At 50.2% G+C, this 27,111-nt stretch overlaps 1 protein-coding gene across 3 annotated transcripts in view; it reads right to left on the bottom strand.

The window, feature by feature from the left end:
* LOC138258845 (SRSF protein kinase 3-like) overlaps nucleotides 1-27,111 on the bottom strand; it is a 119,442-nt gene that overhangs the window by 4,667 nt on the left and 87,664 nt on the right. The window contains exons 7-11 of one of the 3 annotated variants that reach the window (XM_069206122.1): nucleotides 26,917-27,085; nucleotides 9,842-9,939; nucleotides 3,469-3,576; nucleotides 1,773-1,842; nucleotides 1,561-1,653 (exon numbers count right to left, since the gene is read on the bottom strand). In XM_069206122.1, the coding sequence (XP_069062223.1) occupies nucleotides 1,561-1,653; nucleotides 1,773-1,842; nucleotides 3,469-3,576; nucleotides 9,842-9,939; nucleotides 26,917-27,085 (538 nt within the window). The remainder of the gene's footprint in view (nucleotides 1-1,560; nucleotides 1,654-1,772; nucleotides 1,843-3,468; nucleotides 3,577-9,841; nucleotides 9,940-26,916; nucleotides 27,086-27,111) is intronic. The other 2 variants (XM_069206123.1, XM_069206124.1) reach the window with 2 other exon arrangements.

Below are 27,111 nucleotides of genomic sequence, written 5' to 3'. Positions count from 1 at the left end.
CCGTCACGAAAACCATGGCGGTAGGCACTATCAGTGACAGGGAATTCCGTCCCTGTCATTGATAGAGGTCTTTACCACACCACCCCCCTCCCCAGATTCCCCCCAACCCCCTTCCTCTCCAGACCCCCCCTTCATTCACACCCCTCCCTTCACACACGCACACACGCATACACACACCCATTCCCACATTCATCCACGCATGCATACATCCATTCACAAACACATCCGCACATATTTTCATACATACACGGAGACACACATTCACAGAACACAACAAACACGCACTCACACATCAATACATGCACACACATTCGACACGGAACACACACCCGCATACACGCACGCATGAACATTCACACACACCCCACACACACACACAACACCCCTTACCCCAACCCCTGTCGGAGCACCGACTTACCTGTTTTTAGGGTGCCCTCCGGCAGGAGACGGGACAGAGCGCTGCTGCCAGCAGCAGCGTCCGCCAGCAGAACACCGCCAGGCTGTATTATTTCTTATAATAAGGCTGGCGGCGGTGTACTGGTGTGGTGCTGCTGCTGGCAGCAGCGCCACATTACCGCCATCCACCGGCATGGCCACAGCCGGATTTCCGCCATCCTTCTGGCGGAAACCCGGATGTGGTCATAATACGGAGGACAGCTGGTAGCCGCGGCGACGGTTTTTGGTGGCCGTCGCCGCGGCAGTAGGCGGTTTTTACCGCCAATATCATAATGAGGGCCTATGTGTTGTTTGAGAACAAGTAGGTTAGAACAAGGATCCCTTCCATGGCCGACTGGTAACATTAAAAAGTAGTGGTGTGCGTCACAATGCTGAAAAACTCGCTGAGATGTTACTGGCTCTCCATCCGGTGCCCCTTCTTTCTGGGTATCTTGAGGGTGAAGACCAGGAAAGGGAAAGAAAGTAGTTGACTTCCTGACAAGTATAACACAAATTCAACCATTCCTGGAGCTGCTCTCTTGCTGTTTGCAGCATGGGAGAAGCACCTGGATTGGTTGGAGCAGGCTAACCCAGCACTCATTTTGAGGCTGGAGGCCTGTGCCTACAATCTCATGGCTGTTTCACAGCGCTGGGATTGTTGGATCTGAAGTGCACATATTGGGCTGGCTGTTGCAAGACAACCATCAAATCTGACATGCGCACTCCCCACTGCAACCAGTCATCCTGCAATCCACAGGAATCACCCTTCCTCCCACTTGTGCTATAACAGTGCGGGCCAGTGGCACACAGATATAATAAAATGGTAATGACCATTTTATGAATCTGTGTTTTCCTGCTGCTCTCGCAGCAGGTGGGGTGATGCCCCTCTGCCCTTTAAGAGGAACCACTGCTGTTTCCTTCTTCTCCCCCACCAAATGCTTCCTTCTCTACTTGACACGGATCCTCTCCAGGCTCATGTGAAGAATGTCCCCTCCTGCACACCAATGCAACTGCCCATCAGGTGGTATCTTCCACATCCGGTCCTACCTCAAGTATTATAATTTAAGGATATTTCTTCCCTTTACAAAAAAATCTAAAATCATGGAATTGGCAGACTGATCACACCTTGTCTGTTGAAGAATGTTGCTGAATTTGTCCCCGACAAAGCAACTTTGGGTGGGATCCGTCCAAGAAGTTCCATTATGCATGCTAAGTGATCTGCAAGGGCGAAAGAAAGCAAAAGAGAACACAACGTGCATGCTTTAAAAAGGTACAGGAAAAATCGGACATTTGCAAATAATCATAGCTGGGAAGTTAAAAGTTAAAAAAATTCATACCATCATTTCTGGAGAACATCTTCCCGGCTTGAGGCTCAAACAGGTAAGAAGCTGTGGCCATTTCGAATGCCTGGAACAGTAAGATATTACTAAACTTTTCTCATCAGATTATCTCAACCCACTTCCTCTCAAAGAATCAATATTTCCCTTTTCAGAACATTAAATAAAGCTGGTTGTCTTCTGCAGGAGACAAACCATATGCTGTACCCTATATTTCACCTCATTGGCAAACACTTAAGGGACCATGTATAAGGGTGTTTAGGCAAAATATTGCGTGCACAAAATATTGTATCAAGAATATCGAGGACTAACATATAGTGAAGGTAAGTCTCTATGGGCAAGCAAAGTTTTACTGTAATTACCTCCACATATATGGATCTACACGCAGTGCACTGGGTGATATCCACCAATGGGAGGTTCTTACCATGCATGAGCTGGGTCATGGTCCTTATAATGCTTGCAGTGCATTGGGTCATGGTCCTTACCATGCGTGCAGTGTACAAATTAGTGGCCCTTAACATGCACGCAGAGCACCAACTGGTGGCCCTTACCATACATGCAGTGAACCGGGTTGTGGTCCATACCATGCACACAGTACACCCGGTGGTGGTCCTTACCATGCATGCAGTGCACTGGGTTGTGGTCCTTACCATGCGTGCAGTGTACAAGTTGGTGGCCCTTAACATATACGCAGAGCACCAACTGGTGTCCCTTACCATACATGCAGTGCACCGGGTTGTGGTCCATACCATGCACACAGTACACCCGGTGGTGGTCCTTACCATGCATTCAGTGCACTGGGTTGTGGTCCATACCATGTACGCAGTGCACCCGGTGGTGGTTCTTACCATGCATGCAATGCACTGGGTTGTGGTCCTTACCACGCATGCAGTGCACAGGGTGGTATGCACTGGTGGGAGGTTCTTACAGTTCATGGAGTGCACTGGGTTGTGATCCTTACCATGCATGCAGTGCACTGGGTCATGGTCCTTACCGTGCATGCAGCACACTGGATGGTGTGCACCGGTGGGATGTTCTTATCATGCATGCAGTACACCAGGTGGTGGTCCTTATCATGCATGCTCTGCACCAGGTTGTGGTTCGTACAATGCATGCAGTACACCCAGTGGTGGTCCTTACCGCACATGCAGTGCACTGGACCGTGGCCGTACCAAGCACACAGTACACATAGTGGTGGTCCTTACCATGCATGCAGTGCATTGGGTCATGGTCCTTATCATGAATGCAGTATATAAGTTGGTGGCCCTTAACATCTACACAGTGCACCAACTGGTGGCCCTTACCATGCATGCAGTGCACTGGGTCGTGGTCTTGTACCAAGCACGTAGTACACACAGTAGTGGTCCTTACCCTGCATGCAGTGCACTGGGTCGTAGTCCTTACCATGCATACAGTGCACTGGATGGTATGCACGGTTGGGAGGTTCTTATCATGCATGCAGTGCACTGGGTCGTGGTTCTTACCATGCATTCAGTGCATTGGGTCATGGTCCTTACCATGCATGCAGTGCATTGGACCATGGTCCTTACCATGCATGCAGTGCACTGTGTCGTGGTCCTTACCATGCATACAGTGCACTGGATGGTATGCACGGGTGGGAGGTTCTTATCATGCATGCAGTGCACTGGGTCGTGGTCCTTACCATACATGCAGTGCATTGGACCATGGTCCTTACCATGCATGCAGTGCTCCATATATCCGCTGGAGTGCTGTATCCTGATCCCAGTAGAACTTCTAGAGCCCGGTACTGCTGTGTTTGGATCTCCTCGGAGAAAGGTTTGTACTAAAAGGAAATACAGGGGTCAATGCATAAACACAGAACTGCAGGTCCAAATAATAACCCCAGTTTGAGTTTAGAACATTATCTGCAATTAGAAAACAATCCCAGAGAGTACCAGGAACGAGTAAATGAACAGGAAAGAGGAACTAGGAAGATTCTGAAGGTCCATAGAACAAGAATGCGATACAAAGTGTTGAGTAGCTGGCTTCCTATAGGAAAGTTGGTGGTCTGGAGCTGAGATTCTAAGTGATGGAGTTTGAGAGGCAGATTGAGGTGAAATGTCGGGATTCTGGGGAAGAATTTTGAGAGGCAGATTGTGGTGAGATGCTGGGCTTCTGGTGAAGGACTCTGAGAAGTAGATCGTGGCGAGACGACAAGGTTCTGTTGAAGGAGTTTAAGAGGGAGATCGTGGAGGGACACCGCGTTCTGTGGAAGGAGTCTGAGAAGCAGATCGTGGCGAGACGCCAAGGTTCTGTTGAAGGAGTTTGAGAGGGAGATCGTGGAGAGACACCGCGTGCTGTAGAAGGAGTCTGAGAAGTAGATTGTGGCAAGACGCCAAGGTTCTCTTGAAGGAGTTGGAGAGGGAGACCGTGGAGAGATCCTGGGGGTGTCAGGGAAGGAGTTTGAGAGGCAGATCGTGGTGAGACACTGCGTTCTGTGGAAGGAGTCTGAGAAGTAGATTGTGGCGAGACGCCAAGGTTCTGTTGAAGGAGTTTGAGAGGGAGATCGTGGAGAGACACCGCGTTCTGTGGAAGGAGTTTGAGAGGCAGATAATGGGGCGATGCTGAGGTTTTGAGGGAAGAAGCCTTAGAGGCAGATCACGGAGAGATGCTGCGGTACAGATGTAGACGCGCAGGGCCTCTGCAGAAGGTGACTGAGGGACGGAAGAAGGTTGAAGATGCTGTGGTTATAATAATAAAATAGAATAAGGAATACATGCTGACGTATGTTTCATTTAAACTTAGGCTGATAATAATGACAAACCCAAAATATTGAATTCCATAATGTTCAAAATATGGCCTTAGCCATAAATGTAAACCCCGAACCTAAACCTTATTCTAAGGCCAACCTTTGTCCTAACTCTAATGCTAACCCTATCTTGTTCTAACACTTTCTACTCACCTAAACAACAATCCATACCCCCAGGACGACCAGGTTCCTTCCCTAACATAAACCATAAACCGAAACATTTCAGTAACACTTACCCTGACAATAAATTCATCACTTACTCCATTTTAATTGCCATTTTGCTATTTTTGAAAATAGCCAGCGCTTGCATTGATTGTTTTAATGTTATTATCTTTTTCTTCATTATTACCCAAGTCATGAGCACAGCTCTATTCTTTCCTTTCAGCTCACGTGTCTGCAGGGCTGTGGCAAGAGGAGAGATGCTCTGGGTGAGGTGGTCTGGTGATGGGTAAGGGCTGTGAGTGGCAGATATGATGAGATGCTGGGGTTCATTGTGTCTATGAGATACAGGTTTGTTGGGGTGAGATGCTGGGGTTCATTGTGTCTATGAGATACAAGTTTGTTGGGGTGAGATGCTGGGGTTCATTGTGTCTATGAGATACAAGTTTGTTGGGGTGAGATGCTGGGGTTCATTGTGTCTATGAGATACAAGTTTGTTGGGGTGAGATGCTGGGGTTCATTGTGACTGTGAGGTACAAGTTTGTTGGAGTGAGGTACTGGGGTTCATTGTGTCTATGGGATACAAGTTTGTTGGGGTGAGATGCTGGGGTTCATTGTGACTGTGAGGTACAAGTTTGTTGGGGTGAGATGCTGGGGTTCATTGTGTCTATGAGATACAAGTTTGTTGGGGTGAGATGCTGGGGTTCATTGTGACTGTAAGATACAAGTTTGTTGGAGTGAGATGCTGGGGTTCATTGTGACTATGAGATACAAGCTTGTTGGGGTGAGATGCTGGGGTTCATTGTGTCTATGAGATACAAGTTTGTTGGGGTGAGATGCTGGGGTTCATTGTGTCTATGAGATACAAGTTTGTTGGGGTGAGATGCTGGGGTTCATTGTGTCTATGAGATACAAGTTTGTTGGGGTGAGATGCTGGGGTTCATTGTGTCTATGAGATACAAGTTTGTTGGGGTGAGATGCTGGGGTTCATTGTGACTGTGAGGTACAAGTTTGTTGGAGTGAGATGCTGGGGTTCATTGTGTCTATGAGATACAAGTTTGTTGGGGTGAGATGCTGGGGTTCATTGTGACTGTAAGATACAAGTTTGTTGGAGTGAGATGCTGGGGTTCATTGTGACTATGAGATACAAGCTTGTTGGGGTGAGATGCTGGGGTTCATTGTGAAAATGAGATACAAGTTTGTTGGAGTGAGATGCTGGGGTTCATTGTGACTATGGGATACAAGTTTGTTGGAGTGAGATGCTGAGGTTCATTGTGACTATCAGATACGCGTTTCTTGGAGTGAGATGCTGGGGTTCATTCTGACTCAGATACACATTTGTTAGAGTGAGATGCTGGGGTTCATTGTGAAAATGAGATACGAGTTTGTTGGAGTGAGATGCGGGGGTTCATTGTGACTATGAGATACAAGTTTGTTGGGGTGAGATGCTGGGGTTCATTGTGACTGTAAGATACAAGTTTGTTGGAGTGAGATGCTGGGGTTCATTGTGACTATGAGATACAAGTTTGTTGGGGTGAGATGCTGGGGTTCATTGTGAAAATGAGATACAAGTTTGTTGGAGTGAGATGCTGGGGTTCATTGTGACTATGGGATACAAGTTTGTTGGAGTGAGATGCTGTGGTTCATTGTGACTATCAGATACGAGTTTCTTGGAGTGAGATGCTGGGGTTCATTCTGACTCTGAGATACACGTTTGTTAGAGTGAGATTCTGGGGTTCATTGTGAAAATGAGATACACGTTTGTTGGAGTGAGATGCGGGGGTTCATTGTGACTATGAGATACAAGTTTCTTGGAGTGAGATGCTGGGGTTCATTGTGACTATGGGATACAAGTTTGTTGGAGTGAGGTACTGGGGTTCATTGTGACTATCAGATACGAGTTTCTTGGAGTGAGATGCTGGGGTTCATTGTGTCTATGAGATACAAGTTTTTTGGAGTGAGACGCTGGGGTTCATTGTGACTATGAGATACAAGTTTGTTGGAATGAGATGCTGGGGTTCATTCTGACTCTGAGATACATGTTTGTTGGGGTGAGATGCTGGGGTTCATTGTGACTGTGAGATACAAGTTTGTTGGGGTGAGATGCTGGGGTTCCTTGTGACTGTAAGATACAAGTTTGTTGGAGTGAGATGCTGGGGTTCATTTTGACTATGAGATACAAGTTTGTTGGGGTGAGATGCTGGGGTTCATTGTGAAAATGAGATACAAGTTTGTTGGAGTGAGATGCTGGGGTTCATTGTGACTATGAGATACAAGTTTGTTGGAGTGAGATGCTGGGGTTCATTGTGACTATCAGATACAAGTTTCTTGGAGTGAGATGCTGGGGTGCATTCTGACTCTGAGATACACGTTTGTTAGAGTGAGATGCTGGGGTTCATTGTGAAAATGAGATACAAGTTTGTTGGAGTGAGATGCGGGGGTTCATTGTGACTATGAGATACAAGTTTGTTGGAGTGAGATGCTGGGGTTCATTGTGACTATGGGATACAAGTTTGTTGGAGTGAGACGCTAGGGTTCATTGTGACTATGAGATACAAGTTTGTTGGAGTGAGATTCTGGGGTTCATTGTGTCTATGAGATACAAGTTTGTTGGGGTGAGACGCTGGGGTTCATTGTGACTATGAGATACAAGTTTTTTAGGGTGAGACGCTGGGGTTCATTGTGACTGTGAGATACAAGTTTGTTGGAGTGAGAGGCTGGGGTTCATTGTGTCTATGAGATACAAGTTTCTTGGGGTGAGATGCTGGGGTTCATTGTGACTGTAAGATACAAGTTTGTTGGAGTGAGATGCTGGGGTTCATTGTGACTATGAGATACAAGTTTGTTGGGGTGAGATGCTGGGGTTCATTGTGAAAATGAGATACAAGTTTGTTGGAGTGAGATGCTGGGGTTCATTGTGACTATGGGATACAAGTTTGTTGGAGTGAGATGCTGGGGTTCATTGTGACTATCAGATACGAGTTTCTTGGAGTGAGATGCTGGGGTTCATTCTGACTCTGAGATACACGTTTGTTAGAGTGAGATGCTGGGGTTCATTGTGAAAATGAGATACACGTTTGTTGGAGTGAGATGCAGGGGTTCATTGTGACTATGAGATACAAGTTTCTTGGAGTGAGATGCTGGGGTTCATTGTGACTATGGGATACAAGTTTGTTTGAGTGAGATAGTGGGGTTCATTGTGACTATCAGATACGAGTTTCTTGGAGTGAGATGCTGGGGTTCATTGTGACTGTGAGATACAAGTTTGTTGGAGTGAGATGCTGGGGTTCATTGTGACTGTGAGATACAAGTTTGTTGGAGTGAGATGCTGGGGTTCATTGTGTCTATGAGATACAAGTTTGTTAGAGTGAGATGCTGGGGTTCATTGTGTCTATGAGATACAAGTTTATTGGCGTTAGATGCTGGGGTTCATTGTGACTGAGACACAAGTTTGTTAAAGTGAGATGCTGAGGTTCATTGTGTCTATGAGATACAAGTTTGTTGGAGTGAGATGCTGGGGTTCATTGTGACTGTGAGATTCAAGTTTGTTGGAGTGAGATGCTGGGGTTCATTGTGTCTATGAGATACAAGTTTGTTGGAGTGAGATGCTGGGGTTCATTGTGACTATGAGATACAAGTTTGTTGGGGTGAGATGCTGGGGTTCATTGTGAAAATGAGATACAAGTTTGTTGGAGTGAGATGCTGGGGTTCATTATGACTATGAGATACAAGTTTTTTGGGGTCAGATGCTGGGGTTCATTGTGTCTATGAGATACAAGTTTGTTAGAGTGAGATGCTGGGGTTCATTGTGTCTATGAGATACAAGTTTATTGGCGTAAGATGCTGGGGTTCATTGTGACTGAGACACAAGTTTGTTAAAGTGCGATGCTGAGGTTCATTGTGTCTATGAGATACAAGTTTGTTGGAGTGAGATGCTGGGGTTCATTGTGACTGTGAGATACAAGTTTGTTGGAGTGAGATGCTGGGGTTCATTGTGACTGTGAGATTCAAGTTTGTTGGAGTGAGATGCTGGGGTTCATTGTGCCTATGAGAAAAGTGTGTTGGAGTGAGATGCTGGGGTTCATTGTGACTATGAGATACAAGTTTGTTGGGGTGAGATGCTGGGGTTCATTGTGAAAATGAGATACAAGTTTGTTGGAGTGAGATGCTGGGGTTCATTATGACTATGAGATACAAGTTTGTTGGGGTCAGATGCTGGGGTTCATTGTGACTATGAGATACAAGTTTGTTGGATTGAGATGCTGGGGTTCATTGTGACTATGAGATATAAGTTTGTTGGAGTGAGATGCTGGGGCTCATTGTGTCTATGAGATACACGTTTGTTGGAGTGAGTTGCTGGGGTTCATTGTGACTATGAGATACAAGTTTGTTGGGGTGAGATGCTGGGGTTCATTGTGACTATGAGATACAAATTTGTTGGGGTCAAATGCTGGGGTTCATTGTGACTATGAGATACAAGTTTGTTGGAGTCAGATGCTGCGGTTCATTGTGTGTATGAGATACACGTTTGTTGGAGTGAGATGCTGGGGTTCATTGTGACTATGAGATACAAGTTTGTTGGGGTCAGATGCTGGGGTTCATTGTGACTGTGAGATACAAGTTTGTTGGAGTGAGATGCTGGGGTTCATTGTGTCTATGGGATACAAGTTTGTTAGGGTGAGATGCTGGGGTTCATTGTGACTGTAAGATACAAGTTTGTTGGAGTGAGATGCTGGGGTTCATTGTGACTATGAGATACAAGTTTGTTGGGGTGAGATGCTGGGGTTCATTGTGAAAATGAGATACAAGTTTGTTGGAGTGAGATGCTGGGGTTCATTGTGACTATGGGATACAAGTTTGTTGGAGTGAGATGCTGGGGTTCATTGTGACTATCAGATACAAGTTTGTTGGAGTCAGATGCTGGGGTTCATTATGTCTATGAGATACACGTTTGTTGGAGTGAGATGCTGGGGTTCATTGTGACTATGAGATACAAGTTTGTTGGGGTCAGATGCTGGGGTTCATTGTGACTTTGAGATACAAGTTTGTTGGAGTGAGATGCTGGGGTTCATTGTGTCTATTTGATACGAGTTTGTTGGAGTGAGATGCTGGGGTTCAGCAGGCTGAGGGGCAGGCTTACCGTCCAGCAAGCACTTCCCAAGTCTGCAATTTTAACTCCAAGCTTTGCCGCGTTCCCAGATTCAAACAGGTGAGTTAGGAAGCTGAGCTCAGCACCTTCTAGAGCAAGAAAAGAGGAACACCTGTGAGTCAGCAGAAAGATGTGAACAGCATTGAGTCATTACAGTATGAGAAGTGAATCAGCAAGAACAATATGAAGAGCAGTAAACCAGCAGAAACAAGCAGCCGAATGAGTGTAAGCAGCTGCAAATCAGCAGTAGAGGCTCCAAGCCTTGGAGTCAACATAGTATAAATTAGTGGTGGTCAGCAGAAAGGGCTGAATAAATGTTATTCAGCCAAATGGTAATAAAACCATCCCCGTCTGCAAACAAAAGTCAACAGCTATGAGGCAGCAGAAAGTAAAATCAGTAGCAGCGAATCAGCAGAATGAACCTCAGCAGCATTGACTCAGGAGAGCAGCAACATGTGTACAAGCTATATACTAGACTCAAAGGTCTGAGTAATCAGAAAACAGCAATGAGTCCGCAGAAACACTAGGAACAAGGGTGAGTTTGGAGAAATAGCAGTCCCGGTTCCTCCGTTAGAGCGGAGGAGCGTCGCCCCGCCTGTGTGAGCCCAGTTACAGCAAACGTGATTTTAATAAAATGGTCTATGGACAGGACCATTTAAATTGTAATGTGTCTCTCGTGACTTAGGGGGCGGGCCATTCCTGCTGCTGATTGACAGCAGGAATTACTTGCTTTAAGCCTAAAGTGCGCATGTCGGATTGGCTGGCTGCGTTGGGATGGCCAACCTGACATGCGCACTTCAGACACCGCCTATATCTGCTGCGTAAGAGCCGGGCGGACTGCAGGCACAGGCTCGAAGTCGAAAAAGGAGTGCTGTGTTAGCCTGCTCAGACCAATCATGGTGCTGCTCTCAAGCTGAAACTGGCATGAGAGGAGCTCCACAATTGGTTTGTTCGTTTGCTCTTCACTTCCTAGCAGGGACAGCTTTCGGGTGGTGCGAGGGGTTTGGCCGCACTGTGTGCTGGCCTAGATTGGGGGGGCAGTGACCTCAGGGGGTCTCTTTGTTTAGCAATTTATGAAACTTGCCATTTAAAATCACCTGCTGAGGGGGCGTGGCTTCGGGCGTCAAGATGGCGGTCGCACTCTGAGAGTGCTCTGGACCCCTCCGTCATCCGCCCATAGCTAACGCGGTTTTGCAGAGCGAGGGATGCCGTTTTGACTCTCCCTGTGATCCCTGGATCCCGAGGAGCCGGTGGAGGTGAGCGGTTGCGAAAGGCAGGCTCCGATCTGCCGCCGTGGCCCGACCGGCTCCGAGGGGAAAGAAAAATAAAATGGCGGCTGGGACGGGGTCTCCGCGGCTGATTTGGCTCCGACGCTGTTGCCCTTCCTGACGCCGCGGCGCCGGACTGAGGGCGCTTCGTGGGCCCTGGAGGGCACTGGGGTCGTGCTCCGCGTGTGGAGCCCCGCGTACGGGAAAGGCGGTGCCGTCCCGGCCCGAGAAAAAGGCCCTGCGTTGGTGGGGCCGCCCCTGGGTGCCCACGCAGAGTCACCGGTGTAAAAGACCCGCGGGGCCCCGCCGGACCGGAAGTGCACCGGGAGCCCTGGAGGGCATTGGGAACGCGCTCCACGCGCGGAACCCCGTGGACTGAGGAGACGGTGTCGCCCCGGCCCGGGGGAGGGGCCCTGCACTGAAGGGGCGGCCCCTGGGAGCCCACACAGAGACAATCGGTGAAGAAGCTCCGCGGTGCCCCGCCGGACGGGGGGCGCACCGGGAGCCCTGGAGAGCGCTGAGGCCCTGCGCCAGCGGGACCACCTTTGGGCGCCCATGAGAAGACCCACGGAACCCCGCTGAAGGGAGGCGAGACATTGTTGGCATGAAGAGGAACAGCGTGACAGTGGCAAGGAGGATGCCCACCCGCGGCTCCCATTCCTCCCTCCCACCCCGGTGCCTTGATTGACTTAAGGTGAGGGCCGAGGGCGTGTGGTGTGCCCGAGTCGTGCGGGGGATCGGAGGTGACCCCATTAGAGGAGCGGAGGCGCCTCGGGGTGGAGAGGTGGGAAGGAGAGGAGACCTGGAGAAAGAGACACTTCCCCCCCCCCTTTTTTTTCTCGTCAATTTTCAAGCAGCTATTGACAAACGGGCCGACGGGCCAAATTCACCCTCCCCAACGGGGCCGCCGACCTGAATGGGCCCGCCGCAGACCACCAACGCGACTAAAAACAGGCCGTGAACCGACCTTGGGACACTGCGACATCCAGGGGGGACTAGATCCAGGGTCGAGGTGCCTCCCCCCTTCTCTCTCATCCCTCCCTACGCAAAAGGTGTCGCAGGAAAACTGCCGAGGGGAGACCAACGAGCCAGACCCCCGGGTGGAATCGGCGGGGAGGGTGTCCACGCGGAGCCTACGGAATCACAAACGGACCTAGAAGAGACTTTGAGCCTGCCTTCCTGGCCTTCATGCATATAATACTGAGAACATCCGTGCCTGCCCGTGGTGGCGGGTCCCTGCCGGTGTGAGCCACCCCCGCGGATCCCAATCATAACAAGTGAACCAAGGCCCAAGATTTAAATCAAAATACTGCAAGAGTTAACCTATCTGACTCCCCCCCCCTGCGTCACGATGGGGAGAGACAAGGCGAACAGACAACCTCCACCCTCTCAGCAGAAGATCGACCAGTTCACGACGCCGATAGGACAGCGGGGAGAGGGGGACACGGCTAGTGGGGGCCCGGCGCCGGACGGAGTGAGCGCCATCCTCCAGGCAATCCAAACTTCGCAATCCGCTGTAGAGACCAAAATCGGGGAAGTACGGGAGGATGTGGGCCTTGTTAGGCAGGACCTCAGAAACGCAGTGAACCGGATCACCGAGGTCGAGGCCAGAGTCTCCCAGACTGAAAGCGACCTATCCGACCTTAAAGCCAAGGTAGCCCAGCTGATGACTCGATCCGGAGAGTTGCACCGCCGCGCAGAGGACGCGGAGAACCGGTCAAGACGCAACAACCTGCGCTTCATTGGATTTCCAGAGGGCATAGAGGACGGCGGAGCCTCCGAATTCCTAGAGAATTGGATCAAAACCTGGATGCCGGATCAGTCCCTCTCGCCCTGGTTTGTGATTGAGCGAGCCCACAGGGCACTTGCCCCTCGCCCCCCTCCGGGCGGCCCAAAACGCCCGATGATTGCTCGCTTCCTCAACTTTAAAGACTGAGACAACATCCTCAAGGAGGCTAGACGTCTGGAAGATCTTCACTGGGAAAACCATAAAATCTTAATCTTCCCGGACTACACCCGTGAGGTCCAGACCCGCCGTCGCTCATATGAGCAGGTTAAACAAAAACTTAGAGCAATGCAGCTCTCCTACATGCTCCTCTTCCCCGCAAGACTCAAAGTCCTCTTGGCCGGTAAAGCTCATTTTTTTGAAACACCTGAAGAGGCGTGGGACTGGCTGACGGAGGAGGGCGTCGGAGCCCGGAGGGGCCCCCCGGGTCCTGCTGAAAAGATCTCCCAGATGGGAACCCCCCTCATGGGGGGGCCCCGGAGGAGCCGGAGACGCACCAGGTCCCGGAGGGGGGGAAGAAAGAAAAAGACCCAGACACTCTTGTGGACAATGAGGCGGCCCGGAACTTAGACTCACAGACCGAGGGAGGTGCGGACCCTCCCGAGCCTCAGGCCTCGGCCCAGGCGATGGACGACGGCCGCTTGAGCCAGTCCCCGGCACTTGATTAATACTGACAATGAAACATACTTGACCCCTGCTGGAGGACCTCCGGGGGGGGACCCGAGTTGTTCAACTTTTAAGGTGCGGGCCCCTTGGAGGCCGCCATTGGTCGCATTGTGCCCCTCTAATGCACGGTGCCTGACCTCGGCACATGGCCGCTAATTGCAATTGATCCGGTTAAATGGAGGGGTCCACCACTCCACCCCAACGATAGTCATACTGGCTATCTGGTTCTGGTTGGGTATTTGGGCGACAGATGCTTCCGGGGTGGGAGTATGGGGAGGGGGGCAGTTAGGGGTGGGTGGGTTTGAAACCAGTTTAAAGCGTAGTGAGTCGCTTAACCTCGTTTGTTATTTCAATATCTCACTGTTAAGTTAAAAACAGCCGTCCCTAGATCCACAGCCAGACACCCAACTTGGTACAATACTTATGCAACCCACGCTTGGCATACACTGACTCAGGTCCTCTCCTGGAACGTAAACGGCCTGCTAGACAAGATCAAAAGGTCAGCAGTATTTAGCACTCTTCGCAGATATTCTCCCTCTGTGTTTTTTTTGCAAGAAACTCACCTCCTCGGGACTAGGTGCCCCATGCTTATGCGAGGAGGTTATGATAGCATATACCACGCGGGCTTCTCTAGAGGCTCCAGGGGAGTGGCCATCCTACTCCACCGCTCCCTACCCATGGTGATTACAGGCACGCAATCCGATCCACAGGGCAGATTCGTAGTGGTCACGGGGACGCTCCACGGGTCGCCAATAAACCTTGTTTGTGTGTACGCCCCTCCGGCGGGACTGGACGCCTTCCTACTCTCGCTCCGACGCGTGACGGCGGACCTCCCCCAGGGGGCCACCCTGTTGGGAGGAGACTTCAATGCCGTTCTCGACCCCAACCTGGACGTGTCCGGCGAGGCCACTGCCAGTAGATCCAATAGGGCTTCGGCCCTTAACAGCTGGACCGAGAGCCTAGGCCTATGTGACGTATGGAGAACCTGGCACCCCAGGGAGCGGCAATACACGCATACATCAGCTGCCCACCAAACGCAATCTAGAATAGATTTTATATTCATGCCCACCACGGACCTCCCGAGCGTTACGGGGGCAGAGATACTCCCTCGTGGAGTCTCAGATCATGCTCCAGTACGTGTTCGTTTGGGCGGAACAGACCCCTCTAGGCGCCCGGTGTGGCGCCTGAATGCCTGGTATTTGCAGGACGAAGACTATACCCACGAGGTCATGACTCACCTTACCCAATACTTCGACCTGAACACGGGATCAGTCCAGTCTCCAGGAACACTATGGGCAGCATGTAAGGCCACCCTTAGAGGGCAAGCTAAATACCTCCTCCGTTCCCGCGAACAGGACCGAAACTCTCAGGTCTCCAGGCTGGAGGCCAAGGCCTTAAGACTGGAGTGCCAACAAGCGACCTCGCCGTCTGCCTCTACCACGAGGCAGCTGACCTTAGTCAGAGGCGAAATCAAACATACAATGCTAGAATCGGCTAAACATATCTGGAGAGCTTCCGCGGCCCGAATATATGGCTGGGGGGACAAAAATGGGAAGCTTTTGCATTGGTTGGCCACCCGCCCTCTGGCCAACAGAGTCATTTCAGAGATTTTAGATGCCTCGGGCACCCTCACCAAAACACCTATTGATATTGCGCAGAGTTTCGCCTCGTACTATGCCCGCCTATATGCAAAGCACCCCCGCCCGACCATTGAGAGAGAGGCTCCCCTTCTAAACGACATTACCCTTCCTAAGGTCTCCACGGAGACCAGAGACAGACTAGATGAAACTATTAGCCTCGAAGAAGTCACCAACGCGATCTCCAGCCTGGCATCGGGTAAGACCCCCGGTCCTGACGGTTTCCCAGCAGAGCTATACAGGAAATGCAGTGACATTCTGGGTCCACACCTTCTTAACATGTACGAGGAGGCTGAGAGATTGGGCCGCTTCCCCGTTGGGATCGATCAAGCCACGATCGTAGTGATCCCCAAAACCCAACCCCCATCACGACATTGTTCGGCGTACCGGCCCATCTCACTCTTAAACACTGAGGTCAAGGTGCTCTCTTCGATCCTTGTCTCTAGATTGAAAAAAGTAATGCCCACTCTGGTGCATCCTGACCAATGTGGCTTTATGCCCACCCGCAGCACCAGACACTGCATTAGGCGGCTACACCTGGCCCTGGCCCACCACAAGACCCTGTCGCACAAACCCTTGGCGCTACTCCTACTCGATTTTGAGAAAGCCTTTGACACGGTGGACTGGTCTTACCTCGAACAGGTTCTGCAAAGAAACGGGCTCGGCCCCAAATTTCGAAACCTAGTGAGACTCCTATATTCCAGGCCGACAGCCCGAGTCCAGGTGAACGGTGTAGTTTCCGATCCATTCCCCATTGGCCGTGGAACCCGACAGGGATGCCCACTATCTCCCCTGCTCTTCACATTGATAATAGAACCCTTAGCGATAATACTCCGAGGAGACCCATTGATCGAGGGCTGGTCCTGGCCCACCTGCTTAGAGGATCGCGTGGCGTTATACACAGACGATGTCCTCCTATATATTTCCAATCCAGCCAAAAGCGGCCCCCGCGTGCTAGAAATCCTAGGCCTCTTTGCGGAGGCCTCGGGATTGATCCTAAATCCCACCAAGTCCCTACTGGTCCCCCTGCATCGCTCCAGGGACTGTGTGGACTGGCAGCGAAACATTCCAGTACGAAGAAACAGTTTTAAATATTTGGGAATACACATCTCACTCCTCCCCGAATTGACATGGGAACTCAATATTACACCGTTAACTAGGAAAATCAAGACTGATCTTCTACGCTGGAAGACCCTCCCCCTTAATCTGCTCGGCAAAATAGCGCTTTACAAGATGATGATCCTCCCTAGGCTCCTCTACTTATTGCAAAATTTTCCGTTCCCCATACCCATAAAATGGTTTAGGGAAATGGACTCACTGGCGCGCCAATTTATATGGAGCGGAGCTCGCTCACGACTGGCGCTCAAAACTTGCCAAAGAGATGTATACGAGGGGGGCTTAGGCATGTCCAATATTCACTTTTACTACCTTGCGATGCAATTACTTGTGATTAACGACTGGGTGGGGGGTGGGCGGTCAGACCCGGCATACCGGTTGGAACTTCAGTCCATGGGCTATCCTCGGATCTTTGGCACCCTCTACGGAGGTCCAATCTCTCAAGACGTCCCGGACGTAACTAAGGTGATTTTACAGGGATGGCGGACTGCTCAGAGGTTGACGGGGTGGCGGGGGCGTCTCACCCAACAAACCCCGTTATGGCATGGGAGACACTTGGCGCAGGTGGTGGGCTTGGAGGGTTTTCGAAATTGGGACAACATAGGTATCTCTACTCTGGGGGACGTCTGGAAAGGGTTGTATATGCGATCCTTAGAGGATCTCCAAAAATGTTCTCCCTGAATAAGACACAGTTCCACAGATATCTCCAGCTCCGACACGCCCTACTAGCACATGTCCGAATGGGAGAAGCCATACCCGAGCACAGTCCTATGGAGGCTAAGGTGCTGATGGGGGGCCTGGGTAGGGGAGGTGTTTCCCAGATATACCGTGCCCTGGTCACCGGCACCCCGGGTTCTCTGGAGGGGCTCCGCCGAAGGTGGGAGGGATGGACGGGCCCCATGGAGGAGATGGACTGGGACGAAGCATTGATGGCCCGCGCGCCCTAGCGATGGCTACACGCCTTCGATTGATACAAACATATTATCTTCACACAGCCTATCTCACACCCATCAAACTACACAGAGCGGGCTTACGCCCCACAGCGGAATGCCCTCGCTGCAGAAACCCTACAGCCGACTTTTTCAACATGGTATGGACCTGCCCAGTCATGGTGACATACTGGGAGGCTGTTTTGCAGGAAATCTCTGAGGTCCTACAGGAAGACATAGAGAGGAAACCTCTGCCCCTTCTACTGGGGATCATGGGCGACACTGGGTTGAGGAGACCGGACCGAGCTTTCCTTGGGGTGGCGTGCCTGGTAGCCAAGAGGGATATAGTGGCGGGCTGGAAGGCTATAAGTGCCCCAACACTGACTAAATGGAGAAGAGGGGTAGACTGGTGTGCGCAGAATGAAAAACTTGTATATGAGGCCAGAGGATGTCCAAACAAATATAATAAGATATGGGGGAAGTGGGAGGCTGCTGCAGGTCCTTAGATTAAACAAAGTATAGCCACCAATCATATTGTACTGTCTGGGAGTATGGGCTCGGCTGTTGTTAGATGCACGTTGGCATCCTGTTACATGTGTGTACCATTGTATTTGTCCTTTTCTTTTCTTTTTGCAAAATAAAAAAAAGTCTTTATCAATAAAATCACCTGCTGAAATGTCCCTGGTGCATCCAGCCTTCAGGAAGCAATTTAAATGTCAAGATACCTTTTGTGATTACTGTTCCTGCTAGAGAGAGAGATCAGAGATTTGTCTAGAAGCAGCTTTGACTCGCCATAAAGTAGCCCAGAGGGTTAACATGCCTGCTGCAAAGAACAGAACTATATTTTATGTGGATAGCTGAGTGGATTACTAGAGCCAGCCTTTACAAGTGCTTTAAAACAAATTAATGTATGTGAAAGGGGGGCTATGGAGAGGTGAGGGGCACATTTGCTGGGTGGTAGAGAGGGAATCCGAGGAGGTGGTCATGGGGTTGGGGGCTCCAAAAAAGACAGTCGCACAGGGCGCTGCCAGCGCTACAGCTGGCAATGCTTCCCAGCCAGGCTCGTGGTCAGTGGAGTGCCTTCCTTCTCTGAAGACTCACCGTCCAGCGTCTCTGGCTTTCCTTTTATTTAAACAAAGTACATTTTCCCGATTGTATGTGTGATTATGTGACGTGTCCCCAGCGCAGGCTGTAGAAGCACGCTGGCTCCGCTGTGCACGTTGTACATGGGCCAGTCCCAGTGCCGTAGCCAGGGATGTGGTTTTGCATTATGTGTGTTGTTCACACACACTTCTGGCAGTCCAGCACAAGAGAGGAACCTTTGTGCCACGCTGCCTGTCAGACCCTAGAGGAGCAAGGCGAGGTCGGGAGCAGCCTTCGCTCCCCGGGTCTGCACAGGCAGCGTGGAGTAAAGTGAGACTGACCACCTAAAAGCCTGACTGCATCGGCCTCTTCTACCCAACCCACGGGCCCCAGGGAGCAGCAGAGAGATCTAGAAGGAGAGAGAGACAGCTGGAGACCGCCAAGAGGAAAAGCGCATTGAAACCTGGAGCACTGAAGATACCGAATGATGAAGAGGCTTGTGCTGGCGGCGCTGGCACTGACGATGCTCTTTATCCTAGACAGTACGTGTTGTATTAATTGCATGCCTCCGACACCCACCCCTGCCCCGTCGAGCTCTCTCTGTAAAGAGGTTCTAAAAAAACACCAAACACTTGCCCCAGCCCAGCCCTGGTTAGTGTCCTCGCAAAATAGGAGTGCAACTGCGATGTCCAGCAAATAATGTGAATGAAAATCACAGAGGCTTACGATTATATCCGACTGGCGGCCACTGGCGGCCGTCAGCGTTTGGACCAGGGGGGCACCCAAGACTGGTGATTCCAGCGAGGAAGCAGAGGAGCCCCTGGCTGTGCGGTGTCCTGTACCTGGGCCTCTGGTCCAGTGGGAGCACCCCGGGCTGGCATCTCTCCATTCATTGCAAGCCTCCCATCTCCTGCGCGCAGTGAGTGGAAGAATGTGGCTTTTGTGCATTAAGGTACCTGTGGGAAGTGACCTGAATTATTGTGGTTTGCATATTGCTGAATAAACAGGCCCCATCTGCTGTCTAGCAGACTGCTTTCATAAAAGGGTACAAAGACATCTGGGCTTGTGGCGCCGTCTGTTCAGATGGTGCCCTCCTTGCATAATCCAATCTACTCCGGTTCAGGGACCACCAGGCCCTGCTCTGGCGCGAAACTGGACAAAGGAAAGGGGAGTGACCACTCCCCTGTCCATCACTACCCCAGGGGTGGTGCCCAGAACTCCTCCAGAGGGTCCATGGGTTTTGCCATCTTGGATTCCAAGGTGGTGGAGCACTCTGGAAGCATCTGAGTGGCCAGTGCCAGCAGGTGACGTCAGACACCCCTTCTGATAGGTGCATACCTGGTTAGGTGACCAATCCCCCTCTCAGGGCTATTTAGGGTCTCCCCTTTGATTGTTTCTTCAGATTCGGATTGCAAGACTCCAGCAGGAATCCTCTGCATCCTTTACTTCATCTTCTACCGACGGATCAACCGCTGACTGCTCCAGGAACTCTACAAAACTGCAACAAAGAAACAAAGATGACTTCTGCAACATTGTAGCTTCAGCTCCTGCCAGCAACAGTTTCCAGGTCGTGCATCCTCCGAGGTCTGCCTGTCTTCAGCCTGCACCAGAAGAACTGAAGGAATCTCCTGTGGAGTGACGGAGTCACTTCCCTGCTTCAGCAGGCACCTCTCTGCAATGACGACTGGTAGGTTTGGTCCTCTCTCCAGACGACAGGCATGGATCCAGTGACACGGGTGGTGGACTAAAGTGACTCCGACAGTCCCAACGTTCAGCTGTCCAAACTTGGTGGAGGTAAGAGCTTGCCTCATCACGCAAGACAGTACCCCCATGCACCATGTGACTTGCAGTCACCAAGGCTTGTGTGTGTCCTTCAAAGACGTTCTTCATGCACAGTACAGCTGAGGTGCCCAGCACTCCATCCTGCGATGCACAGCTTCCTGAGTGCTTCTTCAGCAGCATGGCAATCCATTGTGTCGTGATGCATGGGCCTCCATTTGCACCTCCTTTGTTCCCGTGCTGTGGAACTCCTGTGCACGCTGCCTGGTCTTCTGAGGGCTCTCTGAGTTGCTGGGTGCCCCCTTGGTCTCCCCCTCCTGGGTAGAGGCCACCAGGTCCCTCCTGGTACCGGGCAGCACCATTTTCTGCCAACCGTGTGTTTTGCGTGAGCCAAGGCTTGTTGGCAGAATCCAGTGGTGCAAACCAGACTGCATTCATCCATCCAGCGTGGGACATCTTCTGCACGAACCAGGAACCCGCATCTGTCTTCTTTGGTGCAATACTGACTTTGTTTTCTCACCGGTGGTTCTTCTTTTGCACCTTCATCCGGGTTAGCAGGGGCTTCTGTTCTCCCTGGACTCTTCATTGGTTCTTGGACTTGTTCCACTTCTTCCACAGGGCTTCAGGTCCAGGAATCCATCATTGGTGTCTTGCAGTCTCTTCTGGTTCTTGTACTGTCTTCTATCACGACTTCTAGTGTGTTTTAGGAAACTTGCTGTACTTTACTCCTGTTTTCCTGGGCTCTGGTACTTTATTTACCTTTGGTGTTTTCTTACACTCTCAGTGCCCCTCTACACAATACACTTGGCTAGGTGGGAAAGCAACTTTTGCATTCCACTATTTTAGTATATGGTTTGTGTTCCGCCTAGGCTCATTGCAACCTATGGTGATTTTCACTATTTGCACTGTTTTCCTACTGTGTACTTACCTGTTTCTGGTTACTAGGGTAAATATTATGTAATTTACTTACCTCCTAAGGGAGTATAGCCTACAAAGTATTTTTGGCATTGTGTCCCTAAAATAAAGTACCTTTATTTTTGGTAACACTGAGTATTGTCTTTCATGTGTGTAAGTACTGTGTGACTACAGTGGTATTGCAAGAGCTTTGCATGTCTCCTAGTTCAGCCTTGGCTGCTCTGCCTACAGCTACCGCTAGACAGCCTGGCTTCTAGGCACTGACTACACTACACTACTAAGGGATGACTGGATCTGGTATAAGGCGTAAGTACCTTTGGTACCCACTACAAACCAGGCCGCCTCCTACAAGAGTCAATAGACAAAGTAAGATATGGGGTCCTATTCACAAACTGCATTGTGTAGCATGCATTGCTGTACTACAATAGTACTAGAAATGTTCTACAAAATGATATTCACAAACCTACATGCGTAGCTTACTCTGCCATCTGTCCTGTCTTTTCCTGTGTGGAGTCTCTCCACACGTAGGTATACTTTTTAGTAGTAAATATGGGAGGCACAGCTGGGAGTAGCTGGAACATGGTAAGTAGTTACTACCAGCAGGGGGAGTGGGGTTAGGGAAGTGTAAGGAGGGTTTAGGAAGGGTTTTAGAGAGTGACGTGTATCCATCCTTAAAAGAGTAAGCACATTGGTATTCACAGACGGCCCTTCTACAGTAACTACAGCCAGAAAGGTACCCAAAGTGGTAGTAAATTACACCAGCTCAGAGCTGGAGAAAGGCCAGCACCACACATGGCCAAGCACTGGTACTGCATTTTATACTCTTTTGCAAAAGTTAGAGAAGCTGCTCAGCTATCACTTAGGGCCATATTTATAGCCAAGTGCGCAGCCGGCAAGTCACCTTAGTGTGCTGAGCTGCGTCAGAGGGAAAGGGCAGGAATGAGCTGGCACTCAATGGGCTGCCTAGCGCCAACACAGGCACCCTTGCAGCATGGTGCAAGGGCGCCTCCGTTGCATGTAGGTTTGTAGGGCATCTTCCTGCACAAAATCAATTCCCCGAGGCTTATGCAGAATGCAGCACACATAGAAAGAGGGAAAAGGAGGAGAAGAAATAAAGATACTTCCCCTTGTTGTGCCTCCCCTGGGGAGGCATGGGTTTTTGTGGCATTCCCAGGTCTATCACTTCTAGTAAATCTGGGAATGCGTCAAAATCCATGGGTGCTGCCTGGGAACTCCCACCCAACAGCCATGGAACGCCTCCCTGGGGCAGAGTGAGACAACTCAGTGATGCCTTACATTACTCGGGATTTATGAAGTCACTTAGGGCCACATAAGGTGGCCTTGCGTGGCTTCATAAATCTCATTTTGGGCTTGTGTTGCTCTTGCGTGGTGCAAAAGCGATGCAACAGGGCTCGTAAATATGTCCTTAAATCTCCTACGTTTCCGAAACCTGGCAAACGAAGAAGAAGAAAAGTTGGTAGTGGATATCTTTTTATATGGAACCAAAATATCAGTGCTTTGCTGGATGTTGGCTTGTTTTTTATTCATTTAGAAAGCTCACATAATAGAGAACGGTAAGCAATCGAGGTATAATGCTTGTTTTCCAGGTAAATGCACAAGTTTCATACACACACATACATTTATCATAGATGTTAAGAATAAGAATTAGGAAGACAGAAGAAGAAAAATGTCTACCTGTCTAGCTGCCTTCCTGCCATTCATTCATTCACCCATCCTTCCAATTTCCTACCAACAGATGATCTATCCATCCACCAACCCACCCACCCATCTATCGTCCCAAACACATCCATCCATTAATCCACCAACCCATCCATCCATCCTATCTGCTGATCCATGCACTCATCATACATCCTGCACTATCAGTCCATTCCACCCATATCCATCTTTCCAACTAAGGCACCCACCACCCACCTGTCCATCCATTGTTTGACACTGAGAGCCCTCGAAATGTCATTGCTCTCAGGTTTGTATCATACCAGACAATTCACGAAACTCAAGCACAATGGGCAGTCAGTGACTGATGAACAGGTGTATGCTAGATACATGTTCTCATAATTCCTCCATCTGACGAACAATATCACAGAGACACGACCTCGTGGTTGTGCTTCTGTCATTAAGGCCTGGTTGAGATGCCAATTGTCACGGGGAATTTATATTTTTTTAAATAATGTACACTTTGTCTTATGCAACACTCCCACCGTGTGGCCAGTCTCGGTATGAACGTAAACTGTTGCAAACTCACATTGCAAATTTAACCAAATATGAATTGTGGCCTCGATAGTGAGAGACTCCAGTAAAAACACTAAGGGGCATATTTATACTCTGTTTGCGCCGGAATTGCGTCGTTTTTTTTGACGCAATTCCCACGCAAAACGAACTCCATATTTATACTTTGGCGTTAGACGCGTCTAGCGCCAAAGTCCATGGAGTTTGCGTCATTTTTTAGCGTGGACACCTACTTTGCGTTAATGATATGCAAGGTAGGCGTTCCCGTCTAAAAAATTGACTCCGAGGCCTGTGCGCCGTATTTACACTCCCGGGCAAAATTCACGCCCGGGAGTGGGCGGGTCAAAAAAAATGACGTCCAGCCGCTTTTGCGCCGTTTTTTTAGCACCTGGTCAGGGCAGGCGTTAAGGGACCTGTGGGCTCGGAAGGAGCCCAGAGGTGCCCTCCCATGCCCCCAGGGACCCCCCCTGTCACCCTTGCCCACCCCAGGAGGACGCCCAAGGCTGGAGGGACCCATCCCAGGGACATTAAGGTAAGTTCAGGTAAGTATTTATTTTTTATTTTTTTGTGGCATAGGGGGGCCTGATTTGTGCCCCCCTACATGCCACTATGCCCAATGACCATGCCCAGGGGACAGAAGTCCCCTGGGCATGGCCATTGGGCAAGGGGGCATGACTCCTGTCTTTGCTAAGACAGGAGTCATTTCAATGGGGGTTGGGAGTCGAAAAAAATGGCGCAAATCGGGTTGAGGTGATAATTTTGCCTCAGCCTGACTTGCCCCATTTTTTGGTGCCCAAGCTCCATATTCCCCTACGCCGGCGTTGCCTGGTGTACGTCATTTTTTTTCACGCACACCAGGCAGCGCCGGCGGCTAACGCCGGCTAACGTCATTGAATAAATACGGCGCCCGCATGGCGCTTCAGAATGGCGTTAGCCGGCGCTAATTTTTTTGACGCAAAACTGCATTAGCGCAGTTTTGCGTCAAAAAGTATAAATATGGCCCTAAGGCCCATATTTATACTTTTTTAGCGCCACATTTGTGCCGCTTTTTGACGCAAAAACGTGGCAAACTTACAAAATACAATTGTATTTTGCAAGTTTGCGCCGTTTTTGCGTCAGAAAATGACGCAATTGCGGCGCTAAAAAAGTATAAATACGGGCCTAAAGACGTGGGCTGACTCAGCCCCAGCCTTTCAGGTCTTTCAGAAGGACCTGGCTGTCTGGGAGTCTGCTCCTCTACCACAAACAAGACGGTCTCTCATGAGACGAGGTTACTCGAACCACATCGCCCAGACCTCGTGACGTATGGCAGTGTCCTTCCACCATTTCCTCTCTGTGAAGTTCTTCCCCTACCCTTAAAAGCAATACATGTGTCAGGATATCTGCAAGTGGTAAGTAAACACCTACACAATTACGAATTTATGTTTGTAAGAATGGCCATTCTGGCAGAATGTTCTTATTTGAAAACGGCACGTGCAGGAGTAAAATTGCATTATTCCTGAATCTATGAAGGATGCTTGGATTTTACTTCTGTTTTGAATTTAGATGCCCAAAGATCAGAATACAACAAACAGTAAGGCCCATATTTATACTTTTTGACGCTAAACTGCGCTAACGCAGTTTAGCGTCAAAAAATTTAGCGCCGTCTAACGCCATTCCGAAGCGCCATGCGGGCGCCGTATTTATGGAATGGCGTTAGCCGGCGCAAGCAGACCGGCATTGCCTGGTGTGCGTGGAAAAAAACCACGTAGACCAGGCAGCGCCGGCGTAGGGGGAAAATGGCGCTAGGGCGTCTTAAAATGGCGCAAGTCGGGTTGACGCTAAAAAATTGTCTTAACCCGATTTGCGCCATTTTTTCGACGCCCAGACGCCATTTAAATGACTCCTGTCTTAGTAAAGACAGGAGTCATGCCCCCTTGCCCAATGGCCATGCCCAGGGGACTTATGTCCCCTGGGCATGGTCATTGGGCATAGTGGCATGTAGGGGGGCACAAATAAGGCCCCCCTATGCCACCCAAAAAAAATTGAAAAATATAAAAAATTATACTTACGTGAACTTACCTGAATGTCCCTGGGGTGGGTCCCTCCATCCTTGGGTGTCCTCCTGGGGTGGGCAGGGGTGGCAGGGGGGGTCCCTGGGGGCAGGGGAGGGCACCTGTGGGCTCATTTTGAGCCCACAGGCCCCTTAACGCCTACCCTGACCCAGGCGTTAAAAAGTGGCGCAAATGCGGGGTTTTTTGACCCGCCACCTCCCGGGCGTGATTTTTGCCCAGGAGTATAAATACGACGCATTTGCGTCGCCGTCATTTTTTTAGACGGGAACGCCTTCCTTGCATCTCATTAACGCAAGGAAGGCGTTCACGCTAAAAAATGACGCTCTTTGCCCATACTTTGGCGCTAGACGCGTCTAACGCCAAAGTATAAATATGGCGTTAGTTTTGCGCCGAATTTGCGTCGAAAAAAACTACGCTAATTCGGCGCAAACGGAGTATAAATACGGGCCTAAATCTATGCCAGTCCAGTTGTGTCACGACAGTGAGTTACCAATGAGCCACCCCCTCAGTGCCCTCACAGCCTTTAATGCAGGATGTTTGCAGCCAGTCAGACCCTGTCTGTCCTTCCCTGCCTGCACTGTACTCACACGGACCCATATTTATGGGCTTTTGGCGCAGGGCATCGGATCAAGCCACCTCTCTGCGCTTCCCTGCGCCAAAGGGAAAGGGCAGGAATTCAAGCAATACGGAGCATCCTGGCTTTTCCCTCTGTGCTGGCGCAGTTTCAGCAGCCTAGCTCCAATGCAGACGCCCTTGCACCACCGTGCAAGGGTGCCTTTGCTGTCGACAGGATTGTTTTTGTATTGGAAGGGGCACCTTCCTGCACAAAATCAATCCTGGGAGGCTTTTTCCTCTTTCTATGTGTGCTGCAGAATGCAGCACACATGGAAAGAGTAAAAAATTAGGAGAAATAAAAATATTTCTCCTTATTGCGGCATCCCTGGGGATCTGTAAGGTTTTGGCACATCCCCAGGTTTATAATGTCTTGTAAATCTGGGTCAGCGTCAAAATCCATGAGTGGGAAAACCCCACTGCAACGCCCATGGAACGCCTCCCTTGTACAAAGTATGGTAACTCTGTGATTTGCGCAGCAGTGCCTTACTCCATATCTACGAGGCTATGAAAAGCCATGCAAAGAGGCTCTGCGCTCCCTTACAGATAGGAGTTGAAGGTTTGCGCCACTGTTGCAACACGAAAGGTTATGATCCGGTGGCGCGAGGGGCTCATAAATACACCCCACAGTCACTACTTCAGCCTACTCCAGCTCGCTCAGTTCTGTGACAGTGAAAGGCAGTGCAGAGAGGCGGTGCGGACCACGGCGAGGTGCTTTATTGTCCAATGGTCTACACCTGCCTGAGGCTGGTTCGATCGCCTGTGTTGGTGAGTGGCGTGTGATGCAGGGTATGTTAAGCAGCTCTCTTTGCATGTTTTGGGCGCAGGGTGGCACCCGTGCTCTAACACATCTCCTTCTGATCCTCGGTGCAGCTCAGGTACCTCCTTTTCTCCTGCGCCCTTTCAATGAGTTGACTGCTCAATTTCCAGCAGCCTGAAGTGACTTTAGTGCAGCGTAGCGCTATGTGGCTCACCTGTACCTCGCTCCCTGGCCTCCAGATGCCTGCTCCGGCTCCACGTGTGCGCATCGGCCATCAGCTGGTGCAGGTTCTCCTGCTTCACACACACCAGGATGTTCTCTGGCTTGATGTCTGTGTGGATGATCCGACATCTCTTGTGCAGAAAGTTCAGGCCCTGGAGCACCTGGGTGAACAGAGCAAGGCTGTCAG

This window comes from Pleurodeles waltl, chromosome 9, assembly GCF_031143425.1.
Source record: "Pleurodeles waltl isolate 20211129_DDA chromosome 9, aPleWal1.hap1.20221129, whole genome shotgun sequence".
NCBI classification, from domain to species: domain Eukaryota; kingdom Metazoa; phylum Chordata; class Amphibia; order Caudata; family Salamandridae; genus Pleurodeles; species Pleurodeles waltl.
This window is presented reverse-complemented; position numbering and strand designations above follow the sequence as displayed.